The sequence below is a fragment of the Aythya ferina genome (genome assembly GCF_964211825.1).
Source record: "Aythya ferina genome assembly, chromosome: 12".
NCBI classification, from domain to species: Eukaryota; Metazoa; Chordata; class Aves; order Anseriformes; family Anatidae; genus Aythya; species Aythya ferina.
In genome coordinates this window covers 10,524,193-10,552,079 of record NC_140308.1, presented here as the reverse complement: position 1 = coordinate 10,552,079, position 27,887 = coordinate 10,524,193, and the positions used below count along the sequence as shown (strand labels likewise).

Genomic DNA, 27,887 nt, shown 5'->3' with positions numbered 1-27,887 from the left:
TTAGGTTTTAAATGCAGTAATAGAAATTTTTAGTTGCTTTTGAGATCCCTGGCACTATTCTTCCTAGCAGACAGGATCAGACTAGCTTTCTACTCAAAAACACGTGCTATGTTCCAGAATGTCAGAGAATGAAATAAAGCAATATGAAGGGAGATTTATTGGCCATGTTTCAAAAGATATCTATATTCATTTCAAAATGTCATGATTTCACAGCAGAGGGAACTCCAAATACACCTGGGAAAGAGGGCTGCACAATTCAGAAAGCTTTCCCAAGAGTGGAAGCCCTAGAAACACTGGAAAGCGAAAAGCATCACTAACTTTTCATTGATCTCTTAAAAGTGTGAATATTTTTGATAAAACTATAAAAACAAAAAATTTCAGTTCTCTGCATCCCTAGATTCTAGATGTGCCAAATCTGCTGAATGCAAACTAACAAGCCTGTTGACAAGGAAAAAAACTGAAAAAATATCTACAGTTTCAAAAGAAGTTGTCTATTTTTGGATGTTACCTATTTTTAGGTCTTTGAAAATTTCCTTCTTAGACTACATAAATGGATCTACCTGTATACAGAACACAGATTTCCTAGACTGATTCTAAATTTATAAATTTATTTTTAAACATTGCAGCCATGCATTTATTTGTCAGAAAGGTGGGGAAATTGCAGTTTTGCATTTTTAGGACTCTTCTTCCCTAAGCAATAAGGTAACAGAAACTGGTGCAAGCATGAATTCCGTGCAGCAACAGAAACTTAAATTCTATTTATAGTCTCAAAGGCAGACGCTGCATAGATAGTCTGCCAAGACCTCTTTCATTAGTGAAATAACCTCAAACTCTTTCAAGAAGTGTAACCTGTCAAGGCATATGGAAGAACAGAAGGCAATTTTAAGTAGGTTTAATAGACAGTTGCCTGATTTTTATTTTTTTATTCTATTTTGAAAGGCACAAATAATCTTTTCAAAAGGTTCACATATATTGAAGAACCTAGACAAAGAAGAATGGAAGTCCTGGAGTGAAAATGCAATATACCTCATAGACTTAGAGAAGAGTATATATATTTGTTGTGTGACATTTAAACCGAACTGCCAGGCTCCTGACATTTAAAAGCATTTGAGAGCAAACTCTGCTCCGTGGATTCTCTTTTTATTACCGTTGACTTCCAGAGCCAAAATTTCACTATCAGCATGTGTAACATGGGCAGTAAGTAAAATGAACACAAATACAAGGAGCATTAATAAAGTTAATGTGGGAATGTATGCAATGTATTTTTTCCCAGTTGCCTGGTAGTATCTATAACTGCAATTTGAAGCAGTCTACAGAGTACAAGCCTACAGAGTCCATTTAAATGTAACATTAGAACATATAGAATACAGAAAAACTATAGGTATTATTTGTTTTATGAGCTAACTTAAAAACCTGGTAATAAACACTGAGGTCACTTTATTCTTCCCCTCACAGGACATCCAATTAGCCAGCTTGCTAACATTTGAAAAATGATTGTCAAGAAATAACAGCAATTGAGATATTATCACTATTTTATAATTCTCCATTACATAATACCTTCAAAATTAAGATTACTGTATGTGAGCTAAAAACAAGTGGACTCGGTGATCAAAGCCATGTTTTGTAAGATGATGATCCAATGTAAATATTGATTTAAAAGCGGAAGCAATGTTTACGCTGTATCTAGACACATCACTTACCGTCACAGTTGCAAGGAGCCAAACCCTCCTATACATGCTTGTACAACGTATTTTCTTCAATACAGAGAAATATCCTGTACTCTTGTTGACTTCTTAACAGCCCTAATAATATCCACCACACTTGTGAGATGAGCTCCTTGTACAGGCAATACCAACTTGTAATTGTAAGCAAAATGTAATTGAATACAGCCTTTTATAAGGTTCTTAAACACTCATACTGTAGTCTTGTAAGCATAACTAGCATAAGGGCAATGTTTATCCATAAACACCGTTTTATTGGATGCCTTCAAACAATAACAACAGCTATTTCCTAAAGCTTCTGTAAATTACTAAAACTCCAGGAAGAAAATTATACTATGCTAAACCATGACAAAAACGTAATCAACCATCATCAAATACATCTCTAAAACTGATGAGGTGCCACCTCAAAATAATAATTCTTAAAACAGTCTTCAAGCAGAAATGAGCTCTCAGTCTCTACTGAATCAACGCTACTGCTTTGCTTCAGATATTGCATCAAGCCCTGCTACAAACAGAGCTTTTCCTTCTTATCACACTTATTAAAAGACCTCTTACCTTTCCAGCTCATATTCTTTCATACCAGCTTTTACTGCCTTCATTACCTGTAAGATACATATTAACACGGGACATTCTTAACAGGAGGGAATTACATATTTATAAATTTATGACTTATGACTATTTCCAGAGGAACCTATATTACAAAAATATCATCTGTACTTCATTTAAATTTACATTAGTAAATGCATTTTAAAACTACATTAGAAATCAAACTCATTTTAATCTTTATAAATGCCTACAGTCTCCAGCAATAAAGCAAGTTTAATTGCCAAAGTATATCCTAATGAAGTGCAGCTCATCAAAATACCAAAGCTTAATTCTGAAAGCTCTGGTGAACTTGGCAGCAAGTCCTTTTGTTTTACGCACATGAAACACCAGCAAAACAAAACTGAGCTGGAATATGCTACAAAGGAAGATTCGCTTTTGTACTTTGAATCAACAGAAATCTACTAGAGTCAACACTGCTAACACCTCATAAGTCTGAATTTTGCTCTCAGATTTGCTGAAAACATGCACCAGTGTTATTCCTTTGCCTGGTTCTGTATTACGAAAGTTCTAGGCAGCTTCTTTAGGGAAGGAATTGTCTCAGATAGGATGAGATTATTCAAGGATTAGGAAGGACCACAGAGAACAAATGCAAATGACTTTATTCAAACTGCAACTTTACAATTTCTCTTTAAAATATTTTCATGCTTCACAGTTCAGAAGTTTGTGGAGCCAGGGCAAAGACAACTGTTTAATCAGTAACCGCATCAGCTGCTTTTCCCTAAGCTCCCTGTGGTCGTTGTGCAGAACTCACGGCACCCCTGTGTCACTATACAGAGAAGGACGGATACTCAGATCAATGTTACCATCAATACCAGTAGAGCAATATGACTACTGATAGTGTGCCAGGTCCAACTTGAGCAGCCTTGCTCAGCCTGGCTTTATCTTTGCCATGCTGTTATGTTGACAGAACAGCATGTTGAAGCACTGTACTGGGGGCGTAGGGGAGTGGGAGCACATACAGAGCAGATTGCTCTGAGGAGCAATCTAAGGAAACTTGCACTCTCCTCCACTGTGCATGCAAACACTCCCTCAGTTTATAAGGGCTGAGCAAACTGCTGGAGTAAAACTTTTCAGAGCTGCACACACTTACATGGGCCGGAATAAAAATCATCCTAATCTCTTCTTTCTCCATCACTATACAAGTATTTGTGCATACAGGACAGATAGACTGCAAGCAGGTCACCTTCTGCTGAGGCTCCAGCTCTTAACCAAAACCACACTTCATTTCTCACACATTGCAAATGCACCAGTGAGTTCAAGGACAATGCAAGGTATATTACTGGGCTGTAATAGGAGGGATATTACCCTCTTATTTCTATCCAGCCTTTCCATTATTTTATTACTAAGCAATTCAGGGCTGCTGGGAACATTTTCTGAGTACTACTGTTACACTAAGAGCAAAAATTATTAACAGTAAAGGATCTATTACCTCTTTATGAGCTTCACTGGAGATTTTATTGGTGTAGCGCAGAACTTCCAATTCCATGTCTGTCTTAATCACACGACTTAAAGAAAAGTAGAACACATATCAGGTTAGGTTGCAACTTTTCAGCTTAAGAATACAAAATAACCTGAAAATAATATTCATCACCTACAGTAAAATTAGATCAAGTACACCTCAAGAGCGAAGAGCTATTATAGTATTCATGACAGTGAAGTTTTGTTGGCATTGGTTCACCATTAGCAAAACAATCTTACAAAGGAAAATCATAGCATTCCAAACAACACCCTGTATTATTTCAATATGAATAAACAAGTGGTCCAATCAACATTTTTTCAACTCATTCTACAATACATTTGGAACAAAAGCAATGGATTTCTTTGTCATCACTCAAACACTACTTCAAGTGGAACATTTCTACAAGCATACTTGATTTACTTTTTTAAACACAATTTGAAACTACTTTACATAATGAAATTTCCAGAGCTACAGAATTTCTATTCAGCACAATCCCAACTCCCACCTACTTGCAGTACCTCAAGGGGAAGTGGAGGGAATAAATTTTATGTCTGTTTAGTATTTAAAAAGACCCAAACCATGAAATTCAGAAACCACAGAGGCAGAACCTGCAGCCACAATGCCCGCTCTTTTTCAAATATTTCCAGAAAAACAAAACAGAAAAGCCCTGTTCTTCATGCCTTATGTGATGCTGAACGCACCTATATACACGAGCCTTGATATTCAGTTCTGAACTCATCTAAAAAAATTAACATTGAACCATTAAACTCTTATCTACTTGCACTGCTTTTTATCATTTCATTTACTATTTGAAATAAAAGCAGCTATCTTGTGTGATACTAACAGGGCAGCAGAGACAGCTCCATACCTTCTACTGAAAATTGCCTACTCTGCTACTGCTATACATAGTGATTTAATATTTCTCATGTCTGTCTCTAAGGCAGCCATGAAGTATTTACTTGCTGTTTACAAAGAACAGAACTGCATCTATTGAAGCGGGTGAAAATATTTAAATTGTATTTTCCAATTCCATTCCAGAGCTTGGAGCAGCTACAAAGTACCATAACTGCTGTATTTTGAAACTGTCACCAAGACACCTCTTTTTTTATTAGAACTTGCTTCAACTTATACTGCTATAGAAAACTGTTTACTATACTTCTGCTCCTGTAGTTTGTTTTAATGAGTCCAGAAACAGATTACTGAGCCATCAGGGCCTCCAATGTGTGATAAGAGCATTTCCCACAGGCAGCGATTGCACTGCTATGTGGCACAGCCACTCCCATTCAAATACAACTTTTCTGGCAAGAATCAAGATACCTTTTTTTTTTTTTTTTTTTTTTTTTCCAAATGTTGATCAATCATAATGTTCTTACAAACAGGAAAACAGCAGAGGGGAATGGATTAGACCACCTTATTAAACTGGAATATAACACAGTAAGATCATTATGCACAATGAGAATGAGAAGTACTACGTTTTAAAATGTGCACCAAGGTGAAAAAAAACACACTGGAACAATATAAGCTCCTCACCATGGATGAGGAAACAAACTTCTGCTTTTTAGCTGAGACAAAAAATAGTAGCTCAAATATATTCGTGTTAGAATGAGGTAGCAAAAGGCTTACAGATTCTATTTTTTTTTTAAATTCTGTTCTTCGGAAGACTGCATGTGCTAGCAGGGTAATTTAATACTTGTTTGATGTGCCTTTATATTACTTTCAATACACAGTACATATTCCTGCTCTGCAAGTGCTTGAAAAATAGGCTGTTTCATAATTCAGATGTCTCATCTCTTTATTGGGATCTGGTAGTAATACAGCTTAGTAACTGCTTAGCTGCAAGTGCAAACACTATTAAAATCTATTTTACTTGACTTGATCATAAGGCTTCATTCAGGGTTAAGGTATTTATTTGAAATCACAACTGCTCTGGTATCTTTTTGCATATACAAATTCATATTTAGCCTTAGAGTTCAACTTTGTATAGAATTCACCACCTTCTATCACCCAAGGTCAAGCACTGAAACATTTTACAGAAAACATTTAGTCATTCTGAGACCACCAAAAATCACTACCCAACTGTTAGTAGGGGAGACAGAGGGTGTACAATCATGCAGAAAACAACATCAACTTTATTCACAAGCAGATCCCCTAAGAAGAAGTCACTGGGCTCCTATGCTGACTCCAACTGTCGATGGAGCTCCCACCAGAATATCTGGGTGGCAGAAGGGTATTTTAGCACCTTCTGACGGACTGTGATAAAAAGCAGCACTCACCCAAGCCAGGTTTGAAGTGTTGCCAATTCTGCACTTTTTGTTAGCACGGCAGCATAATTTCATGGGTGATGAATGATCCAGGGTTTTCTTTACTTTTTTCCCTCCCACTTTGAAGATAATGCTAGAAAGCCCTACCTCTGCGTACTAATGTGAACTTCAATGTTCTACTAAGAGCAGCTTTCAGACCAGTTACACACTGAATACATTCATTAATATTTTAGCAGGAACAAATCATTTCCAGGCTCCAGCTAATGCAACTGCAAAAATGTACAAATTTAGCACGCAATGCAGTTCTTAAATCAACAGGCAAACCACTCAATGAAATCAAGACAAAGTAGAAACACAAGTTTAACACACTCAGAATTAACCTACAATTTTTTTATTTTTTTTTAGTAGTGTAAAGACACTTCTTTCTCACTTTCCTCTTCTGCACATACTTTGGACTTTTATTTGCACTTGCCATATGAGGTCATCTTTTCACACATGCCAGTCATCCAACAGAAAAGCTTTAGTACAAGCAAGTATCATTCCTATTCTGAAATTACTTTGGTCATTTTAAGGGGCTAGACACCAAATTTCATGCACAAACTATTTCCGACTAATCAAGAGCATGCAAAATTCTAGGCAATTATGAGCCTAGAACTTGGAGAATTCAACTGCATTTTCCTAAAGCAGTGCTTTCCTCAAAGATGCACAAATATTTGCCTCTCCATGTGCACTCAATATTCCTGAATATGCCCTTAGAAGTATTTGTTGCTAGTTATCAGTTCGGTGTTCATCAGTCATCTTGCTTTGTTGTTTTTACTATATGCATGCAATGTTAATGACTACTTTCCATGACACACATGGAACACAGCCGGGTACATCCTCCACCTCTTGTCCTTCTAAAAACTGTGCTTACAGACCACCTAGAAAGCATAGATGCTGTCCAAGCAACAGACTCTGCACTCCTGCCTTGTCTTCACCCTTTTTTCTTTTTTGCTGTTATATTTCTACATTTTATTTATGCAAATTTCTGCCACAGTTGATACATTTATGCTCTTTTGCAAGCTTCAGCATAAAAAAACTTTCTAACTGAAGTAGTATAAAATCCAACAACAGCATGTGGGCAAAGGAGAAGCATTATGGTAACGTTCTGGAAGACAGCTGCACAAACACCAAATGCAGGAGTTTATCTTGGACAAGTCAAAAAGCACATTAGAGCTTTGAAAGATAAATAAAAACTTCTGATAACACAAAACGCTTGTGCTCAGCTTTACAACACCAACAATTATGATATACAATATTGCTGTACAGTTGAAAAAAAAAAAAGTTTAAAAAAAAAAGTTAAAAAAAGCCCATTTCATTAACTGCTAGTGTATTAAAATTTCTTTCTCATCAGTAGAAAGAAAAATTGGACTAATTTGGAATTTGTCTTCTCAGATGCTGTTTTCTTTTCAAAACAGTAGAATCAATAGATTGTTTTCTTTTCAAAACAATGGAATAAATAATTCTGTATACATTCAGCATCAGATTTAAAAGACAACCCTAAAAAAGTGTTTAAATGTCTAAATTCATACTTTAAAAAAAAAGTAAAAAACACCCTTTTGCTGAACTTAAAATACTCAGTCTAAAGTGAAATTCTTTTCTGGTTTATTCTGAAGTTGCATAGTAAGTCAGAAAAAAATATGAGATCTTGAAAAAGAACGGAATAAAAAAAAGGGAGGCAACAGATCCTTAACCACAAACACTTTGCCCCTTGTCAGTATTGAACCATTTTTTCTACATTTTATTAGAAGACAAGAGAATACTAGAGATGTCTTTTGCAGCTCACAGTTCTTCCTGGCTGGTTTGGAAAGCTCAGCCCTTTCACTTTGTTGGCAGTTTTGACATAACGGCGTTTTTCTGACAAGTACCACATAAAACAGAACAGTCCAGAGCTGCTGAATTTGAAATGTGTGCATCAATGCAAGCATATGATTCAAATGAAGCGATACCCTGCCCTAGCATATATCAAATATTCACCTTTCCAAAATAAAAATGTTCTTAATTCTAAAAATGTTACTGTTTTCCAAAGAAAGCTTCTTGGGCAGTAACTTGAGATTCCAAGGACATTTCTAATTTAGGAAATTTTAATATATGGAGCCTGTCATTCACATACTGATTTCACCAGATATTTAAAACCTAACAATGGTCTTTAACATAACTTTAACTTAAAATAAAAGCCCCCAAAATTGATAAAATCTTTTCAAAACACTCTTGAATGCAAATAAGAACTCTGGTTTCACTTAAAACTCCATTTTCTTCAAAGCCAAGTACAGAGAGTGTACATACTGAGTGTTCAAGTATTTCTCCCCAAATAAGATCACAGCGAGGGCAACAATCAGAGTTCTGCACTAGCATTCACCATTTGCAGAAGAAACTCTCCATACCAAGACAAACATCTCCAAGTTTTGCCTTTGTATTGCCTTACTGCTATGTCCTTACGGTCACCTTAAGGCACAGACCTCACCTGTGTCCATCCCTGAGGTTCCTGAAGATTTAACCCTCTCTCCTATACCAATCCACAGAGACATCACCATCAGGTGACACTTTGGTACGGTGAATGGTTCCAGGAAAGCTGACTTGGGAACAAGCTTGTAGCCATAATCCAAAACCCTTTGCAGCATGAATTCTCTGTCTCCCTGCAGTGCGCTCGTACCTACAGATCAAAGCTTGGAAATCTGACCAGGCCTCTCCATGTTCCCTTTCCTGTCCCTCATCCTTCTCTGTTAACAAGAGTACACACGAATGCAGACAAGAAACAGGGCACAAAAAGATGTAGCTCCACTCCTCCACAGCTTGCCAGGTCACTTGGAGAACCTGGTTATGGTATTATGCAAGAAGGAGGAGCAGTGGTAGCCAGAGTGCACACTTTCCTGTTTGTATTTCAAGATTCTCAGCTTATCTCTCTTAACCAAGGATTTGCTTCCTCATTTCCAGATAAATACACTCAAAACACTTATATAAAAATCTAATTCATTTACAAAAATCCTCTGTGTTATGTCTTCAGTTAATTTCCTAAATGGAAAACTAAAAAGCCCTACTTATGAAGCAATTCTGAGGACAAAGTCAACAACACTGACCAAAAGAGGAAAGCTGGTAAAATGCAGTGCGCTGTAAGTTACTAATACACTTAGTCACACACACTAATTTTTCTATTCAAGATAAGCTGTAGTAGAATTCCCCTAAAATTACCAAGTATAGCTACATGAGTAATAATTCAACAAAATTAATGCTGTTAAAATAGATCCTAGAGAAGTAATAACACCTTATTAAATATTACCTGTTCGGACATAGTTTTCATCTGCCTTTGATTTTCATTGCTAGAATATGAATTATCCTCAGTTCCATTCTTATTCATACAAATTCACATCCACACAAATGTGACTTAGTTCCAAACACATTCTATGAAAATTTATATCCAGACTCGAGGCTTAAGAAATGTTACATAAATTTTTCACTTCTCAATGCTGTTACCTAAGCATATTTTTACTTTTGTACCTCATTTCCAGCCCACGATGTGAAACCTGACTAAACTTAAAACATATAGTAAACTAAGAGCTTCTGCTTAAGGAACGTCTCTGAAGCAATGGTTCACAATATAAGCATGCTCAACTACTCAAACGGAAAGATTTTACAATACTCACCATTCTGCAATCTCAGGATGAAGGATTTTGTTGTTCACATTGAATCTAGAAACAGAAAAAAAAAAACAAAAACATAAAAAACAACTATGCAAACAAAGGCAGAGATAGCATAGTTACTAGTCTGTTGATTTTTTTTAAATGTGTCTTCTCTGAGGATATGAAAACTTGCAAAGGCTAACATTAGATCTGAATTTAGTACTGATCAGAGTAACTCACACTGAAAAGAAAGCACACGCTCATCTTCACTGCGCAAGTATTTCATGTTGAAATACGTAAGACTAAACCAGATACATGCTTCTAAGAACACGCAGAAACCAGAGTAACAGCATGTTCAGGAAGTATTTGGAGAATTTCTTTTGACAAAGGTAAAATTTTAAGTTACCAATTCACTGCTACGAGTGCAACCAGATCAACCTCCAGAGGTCCTTTCCAATCAAAACTCTTCTGTGATTTTAACTTCACTCCCCAAATGCCCTTCAGTGAATTTAAGTACAGTAAATTGCTAATTTCACCCTTTGTTTTACACATTCCAATTTTTGCTTGTGCAAAACATGGCATGTGATAAACATGTTTGCTCAGACGAAGACTGTGAAAAGGCAGATAACCTCTCCTCTTCTTTTGTCATCTGCAGAAGAGGCAAAGTGAAAGCTTCTGCCTCCAAAACTTTTTTTTTTTTTCTGTTTATTTTCTGCATTACCTATTCATGCTTTCTTGGAACTATTTTAAGACTCTCTAAACAATAACATTACAGTGGCCAATGGAGTAAGAAGTTAAGTAATTAAGTAGAACACAAACGAATTTTCAAGCATTGTTTGAGGGTTTTTTATGCTAACAATTTAAATGCTTAAGGAACGTTCTGCATCAAAGATACTTTTGTCTGACTCTGGACTGCTGGCTCTTCAATTAGGGCATTTAAGAGAATTAAAATGCTCCAAAGCTCCCAACAGATCTTCAGAAGAATGTTATAAGGCAACAATTCATTTTCTCACGATTTTGAAGGAAAAAATAAATCTACTTCAGGTTATTGGCTACTCATAATACCTCAAAAAGGGATCAACTAAAGCACAAATCCAATTAAAAAATATTTAGAAGTCAATTCTAATTGTACCAGGGTCTTTCTGCATCCTTAGATAGCAAAGTCACTGGTTCATCATCTTTCTGGCAGCATGAAGTTATCTTTATGCTGCCAGAAATGCAAGTTTTACTTGCTTGCTGGGACCACCTACCATGCCGGTCCTCTTTAATATCTTCATCGATGATCTGGACGAGGGCATCGAGTGCACCCTCAGTAAGTTCGCAGATGACACCAAGTTAGGTGCGTGTGTCGATCTGCTTGAGGGTAGGAAAGCTCTGCAGGAGGATCTGGATAGGCTGCACCGATGGGCTGAGGTCAACTGCATGAAGTTTAACAAGGCCAAGTGCCGGGTCCTGCACCTGGGGCGCAATAACCCCAAGCAGAGCTACAGGCTGGGAGAGGAATGGTTGGAGAGCTGCCAGGCAGAGAAGGACCTGGGAGTGATGGTGGACAGTCGGCTGAATATGAGCCAGCAGTGTGCTCAGGTGGCCAAGAAGGCCAACGGCATCCTGGCTTGTATTAGGAACAGCGTGACCAGCAGGGCTAGGGAGGTGATCGTCCCCCTGTACTCAGCTCTGGTGAGGCCGCACCTCGAGTACTGTGTTCAGTTTTGGGCCCCTCGCTACAAGAAGGACATCGAGGTGCTTGAGCGGGTGCAGAGAAGGGCGACGAAGCTGGTGAGGGGCCTGGAGAACAAGTCCTACGAGGAGCGGCTGAGGGAGCTGGGCTTGTTCAGCCTGGAGAAGAGGAGGCTCAGGGGCGACCTTATCGCTCTTTTTAGGTACCTCAAGGGAGGCTGTAGCGAGGTGGGGGTTGGCCTGTTCTCCCACGTGCCTGGTGACAGGACGAGGGGGAATGGGTTTAAGTTGAGCCAGGGGAGTTTTAGGCTAGATGTTAGGAAGAACTTCTTCACTGAAAGGGTTGTGAGGCACTGGAACAGGCTGCCCAGGGAAGTGGTGGAGTCACCATCCTTGGAAGTCTTCAAAAGACGTTTAGATGTAGAGCTTAGGGAAATGGTTTAGTGGAGGGCTGTTAGCGTTAGGTTGGAGGTTGGACTCGATGACCTTGAGGTCTCTTCCAACCTAGAAAATTCTGTGATTCTGTAATTTGGAAAACTAATTGAACAAAAAGAAAGGCAACAGGATTAAAACAAAAGGGTGCGGGGGGGAGGAGGTGGAGAGGATGCAGGAGGTCACGAAAAGAACTGCAGCTCTCCCTCGTGAAAGAGAGACTGATATATTGTACATATAAAACAAGATCTTAGATCTGCAGGACAAAGCATCAATTCAGATTTAGAAGAGAATCTAATGTATTGTATGTAGCTTTTTCAAAGAAGCCAACGATTAAGGACTGAACCATCTCAATTCTGTTTAGTTTGTGGTAACCAAGTGTACTCTTTAAGTGGTCACAGGATCACCTGATTATGATTGCTAAACATCTAAAGCTTATTACTCAAATTATGCTTTGTTTTCATTAGGAACAAGGCAGCTAAAGAAGCCACATTCCAGAAATTACTTGTTAAATGATATGCTCAAGGGGAAGAGCATGTCATCATTAACAGGAGTGCACAAATAGTGATTAATTCATGTCATTTGTGCACAAAGTTCTGTATAAAATAATCCTACCTTATCCTACCCAGAAGTTTAGATCCTGCTAGACAATAATCAATTTACTTTTAAAAACCACGGTCTGCCCTAGTGCTAAGAGGATCATGTAGAGCAATCCAATTCTACATTTTACTGCAATTTGCAAATTGACAATATTTGATGATGAAAGATGTGGTCTTGAGGAAGAAAAAATGACATTTGCTACTGTTGTAATCTGTAATGTGTCAATACTCCCATTTAATCAACACAGAACTAATAAATATTACATTGAATGGCATGTTTAAATTGATTTCATACTCACTTGTCCTTTAACATGCAAGACAATTTCATTAGTTTTTAAAAAAAAGATTAGAAATCAATGCCTCCTGTACAACAGAGACTGTATGAGTCTTTTTTTGTCAGTTTAGAAAGTATATATGGTGACAAAAAAAAATAAAAACACTTTATTCTAATGTGTTACTATAACATGTTGGAAATTCCTACTTGTCTTCAATATGGAGAATCTTTCCTCTAATGATTGACCCTGCTACCAGCAATAGTGAATTAGCCTTGGCCAAGCAGTTAGCTAGTCTTCATCATACCCAACAGGTGCAGTTTTGAGACAAATAAATTAATCGAAAAACATTAAACATTAAGTATAATTGTTTGAACTGTCTATCATTTACATTAATAGATTCTAAGGATAAAGAAAAGCACCTAACATGGTGAGTAAAGCTTTGTTAACAGTATTTTGGAGTTTGTGGCATATTACTGTTTAGGCATACAAGTTCCAAATCTATTTTCTATGTGGTAAGACAAATCTCAGAACATTTTTACAAGTGTTACGTAACAGCCACATGATTAGATTTTAAAAATTCCTGTATATTTTTCCAGACTGAAAAAATGGTTCCATGAATTAGAAAAAGAAAATAAAAAAGGAGCTAGCCTTTACTGGCAGACAAAAGTTCATATTTCTGGAAAATAATACATTAGAACTGCTTTGTAAATCTGCCTTCTACATTTACACTACCTGGAGTAAGTGAGGGCAAGTAATTTTGGTAGGATTCATAGCAGTTGCAAATGGAGCCGTCTTCAGGGGAGTTAGCAGCAAGAACATTAGCAAATGGTCCAGGTATTAGGTCACTGTCCCACACTTCTGCCTCCGCTGAACCACAGGACTATCTACTACTGAGCAGGATAATTTTCCAAGTATAGCAAGTCTTCATTTCTACAGACTGCAGCAACATACCAGCCCTACTCCCCTTTAAATAAATAAATAAATAAAAGCTCTTAAATATAAAGCATACTTTGCTACAGAAGACAGCTATAACATAAAATAATAGAAGTTCTGATATGATTCACTATTATGGGCTCTGTTATCTGCATAGAATCAAGTTTGATAATTGCTAGCAGAACAAAAATAACTTAGGGGTGATCATCAGGGTGAGCATAGAAATAACCCGTGACCACAGTAGTCACTTTGCTCCAAGTGACTATTTAGTACACTGCAAAAAATAATCTAGTAATTTAGATAATTATGTTCCAGAAGAAGTTCAAAAGGTTGAAAAAATAAGGCAGGGAAGCGACATCATTAGGGCAAGAAAGAAATAGCTTCTGACAGGAGCAGATGAACAGCCTGCAAGGAGAGCAAGATTCTGCTTTTTAGGAAGTGATACATTACTTCCACAATTATCCATAGGAAAAAAAAAAAAAAAAACAAACACAAAACACTACACACCACTGGAGCATAGTCAGTCTAGGAGAATATAAGACAAATGGGACTAGGAGAAACACAAAAGAGCCCTAGAAAGCAAATACATCTTGAGCAAGTAGCCAGAAAACAGAAACAAACAAGAACACAGGAATAAAGTACAACCCTACAGCTAAACCAGAGCCTCGCCAAGCAAAGGACAGTGGGACGGGAAAATGTGCAATCACTGGTAGGCATGGGGGAGCATGGTGTGAAAGAACGCATTGTTTGGTACAAGCTCAACAGTTTTAGTACTCTTAGAAGAGATCAATACCTTAGAAATACACAAGTTTCAGTAAAGGAACGTGATATACGAGAGGGAGGAGAAACCCAAAAGCAGCAATGCTGAATTTGGTTTAGGTCTGTGTCAAAAAGAAATGCAGAACTGGTTGGTTTACATATGGTTACAAAAATCTGAGCGCAGACTTTAAAAGGAAGTTCACCCCTCGTGCACACCCTCGGTTTGCAGCGTTCAATCTCCCTGCTGTGCACCGCGGGCACAGAAGCTGAGCGCACTGTAATGACAGAACTGACAGCCCCCCGAGACGACAGGAGTAGGAGTTAGGGAGATCAAGGAAAGACTTGAGTGAGAAGTGGTTTGAGGGCACAGTATCTGTCAGAAGAGGTGAGATGGAGTGGATCTCCAGAATATTCAACAACAAAATCAATGAGCACTCTCCCATACTGCAAGTATGGGAGTAGAGAGGAAGACACTAACCAGATCTGTCAAAGGCAGCAAAATGAACAGTTCAGTGCCTAGGGGTGGAGAGGGGGAGCACATCTCAAAAGAGTTATCTGCTAAACTGCCAGAAAGCTCCCCTAAAGACTGAAGTACTCTAATTGGAGCAAACAAAGAGCATGTTTACCACAAACTGGGAAGCCAGAGAGAAAATACCATTAATCCATTGAAGTGCTTCAGAGTACACACTATCAAAATCTCAAGTCAAGTGTCAAGTGGCTTCCTACATTAATGTTGACTAGTAATAGAACATGTTAATAATTACACTCCAGTGTCTCAGTGAAATTCAGGAGGAAAAAGGAATTTTGATACTTCAAATGGACCTTTGTACATGTTTCCCAAAAAGAATTACTGCTGGAGTTAGTAACTGCTTATATTTCATGTGGAGGTGTCTCAGATAAAACTGAAGGCATCTCTCTGCACAGATTTTGGAGTCCATCTGTACCTGCACAGCATAAGGTAACTAAATATCTCCTTGGTAAAAGCAACAGAAAGGACACAAATATTCATTCAAAATGGTTTGATTATGTTCTGAAATAGTTATATTTTATTCATTGGCCAGCAAAAGATGTCTAAATGTCTGCCAGCAGGGTCCCCAATAATCCTGACATTCATTAAGTTTCCATGTAGGTTGTGGAAGAGAGAACAAAGTAATTATGGGATCAGATTCCAGACTTCAGTTCACATAACATGGAAAAAAGACTGTCCCAGGAGAACACGTGCTATCTGACTATACAAATGATTGCCCAGAATCGTAGTAAATTCTGTGCACTGCAATTATCACTTCAGAGTTAATACGTTGTGGACAGAGGTAGATGGAGGAAAAATACAGCAGGGTGACCAGGAGTCAAGGATCACAAAAGAGGCCACCTACTCAACATCTCAGCACAAGTGTTTATTTTAACAGGCTTTTTAATGGGAAGTTTTGTTTCTTTTCTGCCATACATTTGAGATAAAATTAAAAATGATCTCATTTTAGGATATCAAAAAAAATATTTGCATTTAATTCAAAATTGAGGTCATCATCCGCACTTCCAAAAGCAGTCGCTGATGTATTTTTATTAACTGCCTTTTCAAAATACTTCATGTAGGATGACATTTTCAGTCTACTAGTAGCCAAACTCCATAAAAATACAATATAAGGGGACAGTAAAAGGTCATTTCTAAGCAGAAAGGTGATCTTTTATTTTGGACATGTAATTCTGTATCTTTTCAGAAAAAATTTGCATACCAGAATTCCTAATACCTGACTTAACACTGTACAAGGAAGTCAAAAACAGAAAGAAGCTACTCTTAAAAATCCATGTTTCTGAAATCTGAAAATCAAATATTCTATCCCTAAAAATGGAAACAGAAATTAGGGGTGGGTCTGTTTGGTTTTAGCTGCTTAAAGCAAACACAAAAAACATCAGATGATCTTTGATGTAAAAGATTTCCAAATCTCCCCCCCCACACTTTTCAAATCATTAGAAACACATCAAAAGTTTTATTCCAAAGAAGTATCAATACATTTGATTTGCCATTCAACATTATGTCATCAGGAAAAGAATCATTTAAATGTGAAATAAAAATGAATTAAATATAACCATAAAACAATTAATACATAAAAAGCTGTGTCACTTACTGGCTGATTCCCTCAAATGAAGCTTCTTTGGAGATACTTCCGCTATCAGTATTAACACCGCGCTTGGGAGGGAAAAAAGATTAAAAGGACCATGATTCTGAGCCAAATACAAGTATTTAAAATTTAAATCATGGAGAGAACATAACTGCACTAAGTTTTTAGGAAAACTTGTATATTTCCTTGAATTGCTATTACAAAAAGGAAAAGAAAAAACAACCAAAAAAAACCACCAGACAGTTTGTTCAAACGTAAACCAATTTAAGATATCATTTGCTTCAAAGGAGACCAGCATGGAACTCAGGTTAGGATATGCTGCTTAGGAAAATGGCAGACTTGGATTTCCAATTCCCTTAAGCCTTGAAAGGCGCTAAGAGACCTATACGATAATAAAGTGCAAGCGAATAACAAACAGGCAAGGTTTCTTCTAAAGTAATTTCATTTAAAAATAAATTATTCCACACTGCCTTGGCAATGCTTACTATTTAAATCTGCATGCCGCTTCCCTACAGCTTTCCATTCAAGCAAGTAGCATAAGCATGAGGATTTTGGCTGCTTCACAGCAGACGAACACTTCTGACATGCATATGGGAAACCCTGTGGAGCAGCAGTACAGCTCTGTATTTAGAATGAGACCACAGGAGAGGACCACGTCTCCCTTCAGCCAACGCTAAGAGAAGAGCTCTGCCGTTCTCTATGAATTCCATCGTGGCAGTGGGAGGAATGTGAAAGCATCACAGCTCCATCCTCTCAACAAGAAATCTGTGTAAACTCCCAGCTACAATGGGACGCTCTCAGAGAGACAACTGATCAACAACTTGATGCGCAGAAATGCACAATAAGGAATGCAAGATGGACAAATACTCCCTTTCACTCTCATTTCTCTGAAAGAACATGAAATAAAACTATAGGTTCATCTTTTTAACACATAGTGTGGAAAAAAGACTGAAGACTGTATTTAGGACATCTTCTTAATGGATAAAAAGCTCAGATCTTATACTGTACGTCTGCCTAAGGAGGGATTTTTTGTAAGACTTGTCTGGCAACTATCATGGGAAAACAAGAAATCCAGGAGCTGCCACTGCATTTGCTGTAAGGGAAAGCTCGGAGTCAGCAAATCATTTCTTATATAGACTGAAGACAACAAATCAGATACTCATAACAGCGAGAGAGGTTTACCAAACACATCAGCGGAAAAAAGCTGGGGACAAGGTGACGGGGAAGAAGCAGTTTGCAGGCTTTACCTCCACTCATTCATCCCACTTCCAGAGCAAGCCCATTTCTGAGTATTTTGCAGGCATTCCATCATGCCCTTCTTGCATAAGTTGTTATTATTATTATTATTAAGTTATTATTATTATTATTATTATTATTATTATTATTATTAGCTCTGGTGAGGCCGCACCTCGAGTACTGTGTTCAGTTTTGGGCCCCTCGCTACAAGAAGGACATCGAGGTACTTGAGCGGGTACAGAGAAGGGCAACGAAGCTGGTGAGGGGCCTGGAGAACAAGTCCTACGAGGAGCGGCTGAGGGAGCTGGGCTTGTTCAGCCTGGAGAAGAGGAGGCTCAGGGGCGACCTTATCGCTCTCTATGGGTACCTCAAGGGAGGCTGTAGCGAGGTGGGGGTTGGCCTGTTCTCCCACGTGCCTGGTGACAGGACGAGGGGGAATGGGCTTAAGTTGAGCCAGGGGAGTTTTAGGTTAGATGTTAGGAAGAACTTCTTCACTGAAAGGGTTGTGAGGCACTGGAACAGGCTGCCCAGGGAAGTGGTGGAGTCACCATCCCTGGAAGTCTTCAAAAGACGTTTAGATGTAGAGCTTAGGGAAATGGTTTAGTGGGGACTGTTAGCGTTAGGTCAGAGGTTGGACTCGATGATCTTGAGGTCTCTTCCAACCTAGAAAATTCTGTGATTCTGTGATTATTACCAACCCAGTATATGCACAATAAGAATTCCCTGAATCCTTATGGGGTACCCAAAGAAAAGTCCAGATATGCTCATGACATAGCTTGAGCAGCATTAGAGAGGTTGCAGAACAGCACAGTCAACATTAGATAGGCTTGTCATGTTTTTTCAGAGCACAGGTAAAGCTTTTGAGAACATAGACTAGAAACCCAGAGGTTAGAAATCCTGAGGTCATAGAGGAGCCAGAAGAATACATTAATACAGACAGATGGCCTCAAATTTGGCAAGGATAGGGAGGGAATGACAGTGTATAGAAGGATTTAATGAACTGATCTCCTTTTTGAAGGAAACTGGTAGTTACTCTTCAGAATAGTATCACTCACCAAAGTAAGAAGCACAGAAGGTTTCTTTGAAGCCAAGACATTGGATATCTAAAAAGAAGTTTTAAATTTTTATTACTTCTTTTTCTTCCTCATAATTACAATGATACCTATTTCATCAAAATTTACTGTATATAGACTAAACAACTTGGAAAGACAAAATCATTCTTCTCATACCTTTCAGATATTTTACTCTTACATGACACCTGCAACAAGAATCAGCAGATCATAAAATATTTAGGGAGATGCAGTGCTTAAGTTGATGGTGCCCTTTCAATACACGAAGAGCAACTGGGCTTTGAGAGCTGCTGCAGAATCATGGGCACCGAACTAAACATTTCTTGAGGCAATGAACAGACAACATAATTCCATGTGGCACAGTTCTACAAACTTTAAAATAACTTAATAACATAGTAATAATATTAATAAAATAAAGCATATGGCAGTGAGGTATAAAAATACCATTTCCAAATTTCATTTTTTAATGAAAAATGAGGATTACATGCTTACTGAGATGGGTCATTTGTTGACATAAAACCACCCTGTGCAAAATGCCCCTAGTATCCTGATGGTAGAAAACCACTTCCTTGGCAAATCAGGCAAAAGTTATAGACAGAACCTTTGAAAGCTAAATAGTTTAATTGCAGGCTTCAGCTGCCACTAAATTCAATCCAAGTAGTCCAGGTGGAACATGGCCTTTATGTTGGAAAAGTGTACTGCTCCACCTTATGAGCTCTTTTCCTCATCAGTGAGGTTTCTAAACAGTAAGAACAGAACTGCAATAAAGTCATTTATTGGTGGAAAGCCAGCCAAAGCAACTAAAGTGACCCAAAATAAACTTGTTTTTTATTTTTTAAACAAAACATGCATTTTCCACTTGCAATTTTCACTGCCTGACAGAGGAGTGTCTGCACTCTGTGTGATTCCAACTCACGTCAAAAAGCAACCTCTGCACAGCTTCCTCCACCCCAGCTACTGAAATACAGGATCAAACTTCATTTCATAATTAGACTCATTATGAAAATGAAATGAAACATCCTCACAGCTGATTACAGAAAAGTTTTGGGTCTTGTGAGTCATAGTTAGTGTTCTGCAGGGACAGAAATATCAGAATCTTCCTTTTCAAGCTGCTCTCCATGAAAATCAACCACAGAGCTTGGCAGGAATATTGCCCTCATCCTGCTGAGCCTTCCTCAAAAAAAAAAAAAAAGATGACTGGCCAGGTGCATAAGTATATAAACATCTGCTCAAAAACAAAATGAGAAACCTGACTAAGGAAGTCACACTTGCATTTAAAAATATGAAAATGGTTGCTTAGTCAAATATTAGAGTGATTCAACACGGACTAAGAATAAGGTAGGCAGGCAGCTATTCCTCAAAGCTCTTTGTATGCATAAAATAAGTGCAAGCTCTCAGTCAGAGTTAAAACATGCAATCTCCCTGACAGCAATCTCCTCAAATCTCCAAGGCATTGAAAAAAAGAAATGTATTTAGCAACATGTTTCTGTTGGATAAAGATACAGACTGACAGGTCTCATGATGCCCCAGACTTATTTATGAGATGGTCTTTGGATTAAGACTTTAGTGTGTTCAGCTCAAAGTAGCAGCCTTTTTTTTTTATTTTAATTTAATTAAAAAAAAAAAAAAAAAAAGCTTTATAAGGAGTAAAATCAGTGCCACATGTCCATTTTGTATTCACAGAAAAATATTCATACACAAAGACAACTCACCTCAGTCACGTAGTGGACTTCATCCACAGCATATTTTTTCTTGAAGTACTCAGGGGGGTGAATCCTTTGGAAAACAGGAAAAAGAAACATTTGGATTCAGCTTTACTGCTACATTTAATAGTTTAAGGCCACAGACAAAGAAATTACATCCTCTACTATCACAGTAAAAAAGCAGATACAAGGAATGTTTTAGTAATCCTAACCTTAATTCAATTTCTCAAAATAGTAGACTACACAGAACAGTTGCCACGGCCACAAAATCATTGTGCTTCAATCCAGACCAGGCTGAATACTTGGATTTCATGGTCTCCTCCTGAACTAAAGTTATATTTTTTCCATTCACTCTACACAAGACAGGTTTTTTTTAAAATAACTTTTCCATTTTTGTACAATTTTCCAACTCACCAGATGGTGGAAGCACCTTGAAATAGCACCAGACCACTCTGCCCTGTGTTATATTTGAAGAATGAACAAGATACTCATTTTCTGCTCTGGCACTCACTCACTGCAGGACCCTCTTCCCTGCTGTAATCCCCCTGGCACAGCACGAAGCAAGGACTGTTGGGCTGTGTTCTGCAGCCTTTATTCCTCAGGACCCCACAGCTTCACTCCTCTAACCTAACAGGGTGTGTAACTTCATGGTCCGTGTCCAAAATGAAATCATTTCTGCCTTCTTCTGCCCCAATTGGGCAAAGGAAAAATAGTGCAGGAGTGACGTGAAAGATCTGCTTCCCGTCTGTCGCTGCAGATGCTGGCATGACCCAGCACCCCCGTACTTCCCCAGGGCCCTGGTGACACACGGTGGCTGTGCGATGGCTCAGTCCTTCCCTCACAAGATTTTACTCTCCAATTCCATAATTCTAATCTCTATCTCCCCCTGATATTGAAACAAAAATGATCAGGACTTCTGAAAACTTAATAAAAATAAAAATAAAAAAAAATAAAAAAAAAAGGAAAAAAGGAAAAAAGGAAAAAAGGAAAAAAAGGAAAAAAAGGAAAAAAAAGAAAAAAGGAAAAAAGGAAAAAAAGGAAAAAAGGAAAAAAGGAAAACACCCACCCTACACCCTTCCTCAGAGGAATGAAACAGGAGGAAAAACACAGACAACAGAAGGGGAGCTGGGAGTGCTCTGTGCGTTCTGCTTCCTGCAAGAAAGCAGGGGGGCAAGAGGTGCGATGGGACAGAAACTTCTGTTGTTTAAACATTACTCCACAGCAGCACAAGTCCAACTGGGAAAAGAGCAAATTAGGCCAGAGACTGAAAAAAGAATCTGACTTGCAGAGCGGTGGGACCAAGAACCCAATGTTTTTAGGAGGTACTCAGTGACAAAGACGTGTGGCATAGCTGTCTGTGCTGCCAGCTGGCTGCATCTCTGATTTCAGACATCCTTTCAATCTTGTGCACTACTTCTTCGTTTTACATTCCTTTGTGGTCCAAATTATATTGGGCCGAGACACAAACAACGACATGGAAATGTTTTTAGTATTCTCATGAAGAAAGCAGGCTCCAAAGCAGCAAATGGCAGATATTTTTTTTTAAATCTAATTATATGTGAAATAATTATTCAAAAGTAACGCAAACATTTCATTGTAAGTTCTCATTTGCAATGCTTCTTTTGTGGACTCTTCCCATCACTGCTTGAAATTGCAAAGGAATTATCATTTATCTTCCCTCCCTGGTTAATTTTGCATATAATTAAAAAAATATCTCTATCTCCTTATCTTTCTGTACCCTGTACTTTATAGTTCCCTTACCTCCAACTTCTGCATAGTCTGCTTCCAGTGTAGGTATCTCTTTTTCCCCCCTCCTTCATTCCTCACACATTAAAGTACTTTAATATTCCAGAAACATCATAAACAGATTTAGCATTTTCCATTTTTGTTCTCTTTTACAGTTTCAACCAATTCCTCTGGTATCGGAAGGATCCTCACTGTAAAACCAGTTAATTTACAACCAATGGTAATTTAGGGTATGCTTTACCCTTTACAGAAACACCTCCAAAGCACTATTTACAATTAGCTGTATTGTTTGAATCTGATAACTGTTTCTTGTAAATGAAACATTTCTTAAAAGTAAGCCCACAGACGTGCTGGATTTTATTAACTCCATTTAATGCCATTTAAGTAAGAGTAGATCTCACTTTTCAACATGCCAATAACAAAACTTACATCTTTCCACAAACTGTTTTTGATGTCCTTTTCTTGGTTTGTTAATTCATATACTTGCATGGTCTACAGCAAAGTGCCGCTAAATTAATTTGGTTACAGTTAATATTAAACCATTATCGATTCAATTCCAGCTGTAATTCATCCAGCACCTCCCCTTACAAATGCTCTCATTCATCTGAGGAACACAATTAGCTCCTCATCCTTTCAAGGCTGAGGATTTTTTTCTGTACTTGGACAGAAAGAAAACAGTAGCTTCCCATTCTGTTCTAAGCTTCTGTTTATTAAACCAGGTCATCCTTCAGCCACTTCTGACTCCATCACACCCATTGACAAGCTTCCAAGCTTCCCAGACACATCCCTCCTTCGGGTCCTGTTCTGGCCGCCTCGCGCAGAAAGCCAGCAAACTTTTAGCACAAAGTACAGAAAGACTTCTCAGCTCTTCTCCAAAGCATTCAAGGTTCTGTTTCATGTCTTTTTGTCATTCATTAGCACCTCTGACTGGTAAAATAAATTCACATACACTTCCCACAAACTACCATCCCCTACCCATCCCACGGGAGCCACAACATTTCAGTATTGAAGCCACCTCTCCCCATGGATTACTGGGAAGCTTTCTGCACAGCCCCACCCTTTGCAAAACCGTACAGGCAGAAGGAAAACATGCACATGGAAGTCTGCATAAAAGCAGAAAAATTCCATACCATCACATGTAGAAAAGCAGTAAAGAGGGCAAAACAAAAGCTCAGAGAGAAAGGAAAGCAAATACGATCCTCACCGAGACCTTCCTCTATTCCCTCCAAACTTTTCCACTCTCTCCACTTCAGCCCACGTGCTACTTTCCGTCCCACCACTGGGACATCTCACCAGCTCTTCCCACACTTTAGATCCTAAAACCTTCTCCACCATATTTTTCCTATACAGAGCTCCAACTACATCCAGGCATGCTGTATTCAGAGGCAATTTGTACCAGCGTAACCTCACCCTGAGCTACTGCCGGCACCAACACCAGAGCTCACAGTTTGGTGGCAAGCTATGAAAGGTCCTCATGCACCGTCATCAGTTAATGCAAGAGAGAAGCAGTGCAGTTTCTCAGCAGTGACAGGGTTCAGGATTCATTTTTACACAATTTAAATGCAAAACAGGTTAAAGTCGAGCACCGACCATCCCTGTCACAGGGAATTATACCTTGCACAGAATGCTCACTGGCCTCATGGAAACCAAAGGTTATATTCAGTTCTGATCATTTCCAGTACATTTGATGCTTTATAGAGATTAGGTGTACTTCTCTCCATAAATGACTTTCAGGCAGGTAGAATAAGTTAATTTGTTACAATTTTTAGGTTTGGCTTTGTCTTTTGTAAAACTGCTATGGGCTGCCAGTTTCAAAATTTTGATTAATCGCTACAGAGACTGCAAGCAGAAAACCCCACAGCAAGTCATAAATTAATTAGAAGAATTACCCAAGTGGAAGACATGATCCCAAATATTATTGAATCATGTATTTCCTTACCTATCCAAAAAAAATTAACTTCTGTAAGCAGATGTGAACAGAAGCTACAGCCAAGTTTTTACAGGCTTTGGGGGAAAGAACTGTATAAAAACTTTTAGATTCACTGTAAACATAAATGGGCAGAAACCTACAGAGAACAATGCACTTGAGACCTCAGAAGGCTCAATCTCCTTTCCCTGTAGTTTTATAATTCAGCCTAGCAAATCCTAGCGTTCATTAGAAATGTCAGTAGTGGGCCTCTGGAATAGCAGAAGTCATCATTTTATCTCCTCATGGAAATAAGCAACTCCAGACTTCTATCAAGCCCAAGTACCCTGTCACCCAAGAGGCCTGCCAAAAACCTGGCATCTCACAGATTACAGCAGTCAGAAAGATCAGGCTGGAGCCCAAGATTTTACTTATTTACAGTAATACATTCTCCTTCTGTCACCAAAGGTTCCCTACAAGAAGAGACTGTTTCTAGTTCACCACTTAGAACTCATCACAAAAAAAAAGCTTGAGTTGTCTTGGGTTAAATACCAAATGTGCTTACAGTCTGCTGCTGCTTCCTACCTCCTCTTCCTCGTTCTAGCTCACCTACTTGGTCTCTTGCTCTGAAGCAACTGAGACATGCTAAGGATATCCTACATTTTAAAGAAAATATTCAAATTCGGATGTGCTTTTTAATTTTAAAAGCTGAAGCCTTATTAAAGGGCCAAATAGCAAAGACTCGCCTTTTGATCACAAGTGACAACTTTGATATACAAAATTTCTACTGAGGGAGCAACGTGAAGAAGAGAAGAAGGAGGAGGAACAATATTTTCACTATAAACACACAGTGTGAAACATTAAGTCAGACACTGAAGTAATATTCCATTTCTCTTAGACATTGGCCAAACAAAAACTGCCATCAAAAGAGTAAGGGAGAGAAACATTACAAACTAGGAAGCAGGAGTTGCAGTCAGTTGAATGCCCTAACATAGCCTTCAAGTTTATTCTAAACTTTTTCATTTGGTTCAACTGAATTCACAGTGGGAATTTTTTTTTTTTTTTTTTTTTTCAGATTTTTAACGCTAGGAGTTATTTAATTATCACTTTGTCAAATAGGCCGCCCTATAATAAATAGCCAGATATAAAAGCAGCTTGGCAGAAAGTGTAGATAAAGAAACCTTAAAAAATGCTATAGGTTGGGGTGCAAAGGAATATTTACTTGTAATTATGCATTATTTTTTTCTGGCTAAAAATATTAGATTTATTCCATCACAATTAGTACGTAACACTTATTCTCATCTCCATGTACTGTTTTTTTTATTTGTTTGTTTGTTTTTGTCTTCCTCTATATTATGTGGCAGTAGACATTAATTTATAGCATAAAAACAAATTACTTGGGAATCTGGTTATGTCTGAATATCCTATTCAGGCAGAGCAACCAGGACAGGTTGACACAAAATGCTGATTTATTTCATTCTATGTAGTCTGAACATTTAGAGCAACAATGGAGAAAGGGGATGCAGATCCAATGTCTGAGACTGCACCATAGTCAAAAAAAATCTGTAAGTACAGGTAAAGCATATCCTTAAAAAAAACACCCTTGAGCACAAAAAAAAACCACTTTTCATCTATGAGGTATACTTGGATTGGTTATATTGGCATGATATGTAAGGCTAACTTCACCCTGAATGCTTATTTGGTTACTAAAGGATTGTGGATACACACTCAAACATATCTGTAAATACAGGTGAATACCTCAGAAATGACCAGAGCACCTTTAGCAGGGCAAGTACCCACAACATGGATTAAGCAAAAAGCTTTAGCTTTCTGCAGTCCTGATAATAAAATAAAGAGAGAGAAAAACAAACACACACACACAAAAAAAAAGACCACAAGCCACTGAGTTTGCTGCTTCAGCCAGTCCTGCATTAGTCTACTGCCGGACATTTAGACTAATAAAAAGTCCACAGAATTGCAAGGGCCCTTCACAGGGCTGTTTTAATGCCACTGCTATTTTCACATACCTTATATTTCCTAACATGTCTGCAAGCGATTCACAGATTATAAAAGCCAGAAGAGATCAGAATAAGCACACGTGTTTGATCTTTAGTTTGATTTCTAGATGCTTTGATTTTCAGGCATCTAATATTGTTACATATCCTGCTGTTAGATTTTGCAAACAGGATCTACTCTCTGTTCCATATTTGAATTGCTACAGCAGGTGGGAGAGCCCTTTGGTCAGCTCTTTTAAAATATCTAGATAAATCATTATCTTTAGGAGCAATTCAACTTTCTGCAGGTTTATCACTGGAGGAGAAAAAAGTTCATCACCATCACTTTGTAATGCTTCACATATTTTTTGTTTTCCTCAAATACAGAATGAAAATACTTTATTGAACAGTTCCATCAGTAACACTGCAGAAATGGCAGCTGCACCTTTCCATCTACTAGCAGTGGTCTGACTTACAGCTGCCAGTTTTGCTTTCTTTCATGTCATTCTAACTCATTGCCCTAAGCTTGTCCCCTCATCCAGAGCTCCCATTAGCTAAGTTCTCATCATCAGCTTGTCCAAACAGGCAGGTACATGAGAACCATCGGTACGCTTCAATGCATTGTAGTTGTTATACTTATTTCTACATTATAAAAAACACTTCTTCCTCTGCGTCAAAGTCGGCAACCGTTTTGAGGATCTGTTAGCATCTTAGAGAGGAAGAAAGTACGTACTGACACAAAGCAAGACATGCCCTTCTAAAGACTACCTGCTGCAATTCAAACACAGATCCATGTGCCTCATCCACTGCTTAGTACAAGCGAGTCTTGAAGACTCACAGCCTCTGGATGTTACCAAAAAGTGACATTCCTACAAGCAGTAATTAAAAGAATTACCATAGCTGAAGCAAAAGTATAATAGGCAAATATCAAAGACATTGTTAATGATTAAAGCAAAAGGGTTTCTATACAATAGTGTTCAAGGCACAGTGCTCTCTTAAAAAGTCCTCCAGATATGATTGCCGCAACTGAATGGAAAAACTCTAAAAGCTCATACCACAAAATCAGAATGGGAAGATTGTTAAGGCAGTGAGATGGAAAAGCTAAAACTAGCAAACTCTACAGTCAATGCTTTTGGTTTTATGGGGATACAACAATATTGCCTCCTCCATTTTACCTTAAGTTTCACATTCACACTAAAGGACATAATCCACCACTCTCTTCTTAAGAAATAAGTCTCTACTCAGTAAAGCACACACATACATACGCCTGCACGTTGTGCCTTTACAAGGCATGGAGCACACACAAATTCACAACTAGAAAGCCACCGCATGAGTTACATGGCAATTTTCCTCCTATGAGAGAAAACACATGCACAAGGAGTAAATTGGATGGAGAAGCAGAGCTCTCAGCAACTCAAATTCCACCCAGTAAACAACTTCAGGCCTTACTAGAAAGAGCTTAAAGAAAAGTAAAAATTTCAGTGGGACTACATACAAAGGGTAAGAACCTAGGCAATAATAAACCCAGATAAATAAATGCATCAGCAAAGTAGAGGTGAAGGAGGGAAAGGGATACTGAAGCAATGTTTTAATACTGTCAGAATTTCACCAATAAACTCCCTCCTCATTACAATATCATCACGTTAACAGATGGCAAAACATTAACCAAACAAGGGGGTGTTGAGAACTGCTAGAAAGAGCAACACAGGAGGCTTTACAAGATACCAGCAGATGTTC

General features: G+C 38.2%; 1 protein-coding gene across 3 annotated transcripts in view; it reads right to left on the bottom strand.

Moving 5' to 3' along the window:
- The window catches only part of PEPD (peptidase D), a 143,942-nt gene that overhangs the window by 98,154 nt on the left and 17,901 nt on the right, over positions 1-27,887 (bottom strand). For all 3 annotated transcript variants that reach the window (XM_084533813.1, XM_084533814.1, XM_084533815.1), the window contains 6 exons: positions 20,514-20,577; positions 18,787-18,834; positions 16,502-16,563; positions 9,728-9,772; positions 3,757-3,832; positions 2,277-2,323 (listed from right to left, as the gene is read on the bottom strand). In XM_084533813.1, the coding sequence (XP_084389939.1) occupies positions 2,277-2,323; positions 3,757-3,832; positions 9,728-9,772; positions 16,502-16,563; positions 18,787-18,834; positions 20,514-20,577 (342 nt within the window). The remainder of the gene's footprint in view (positions 1-2,276; positions 2,324-3,756; positions 3,833-9,727; positions 9,773-16,501; positions 16,564-18,786; positions 18,835-20,513; positions 20,578-27,887) is intronic.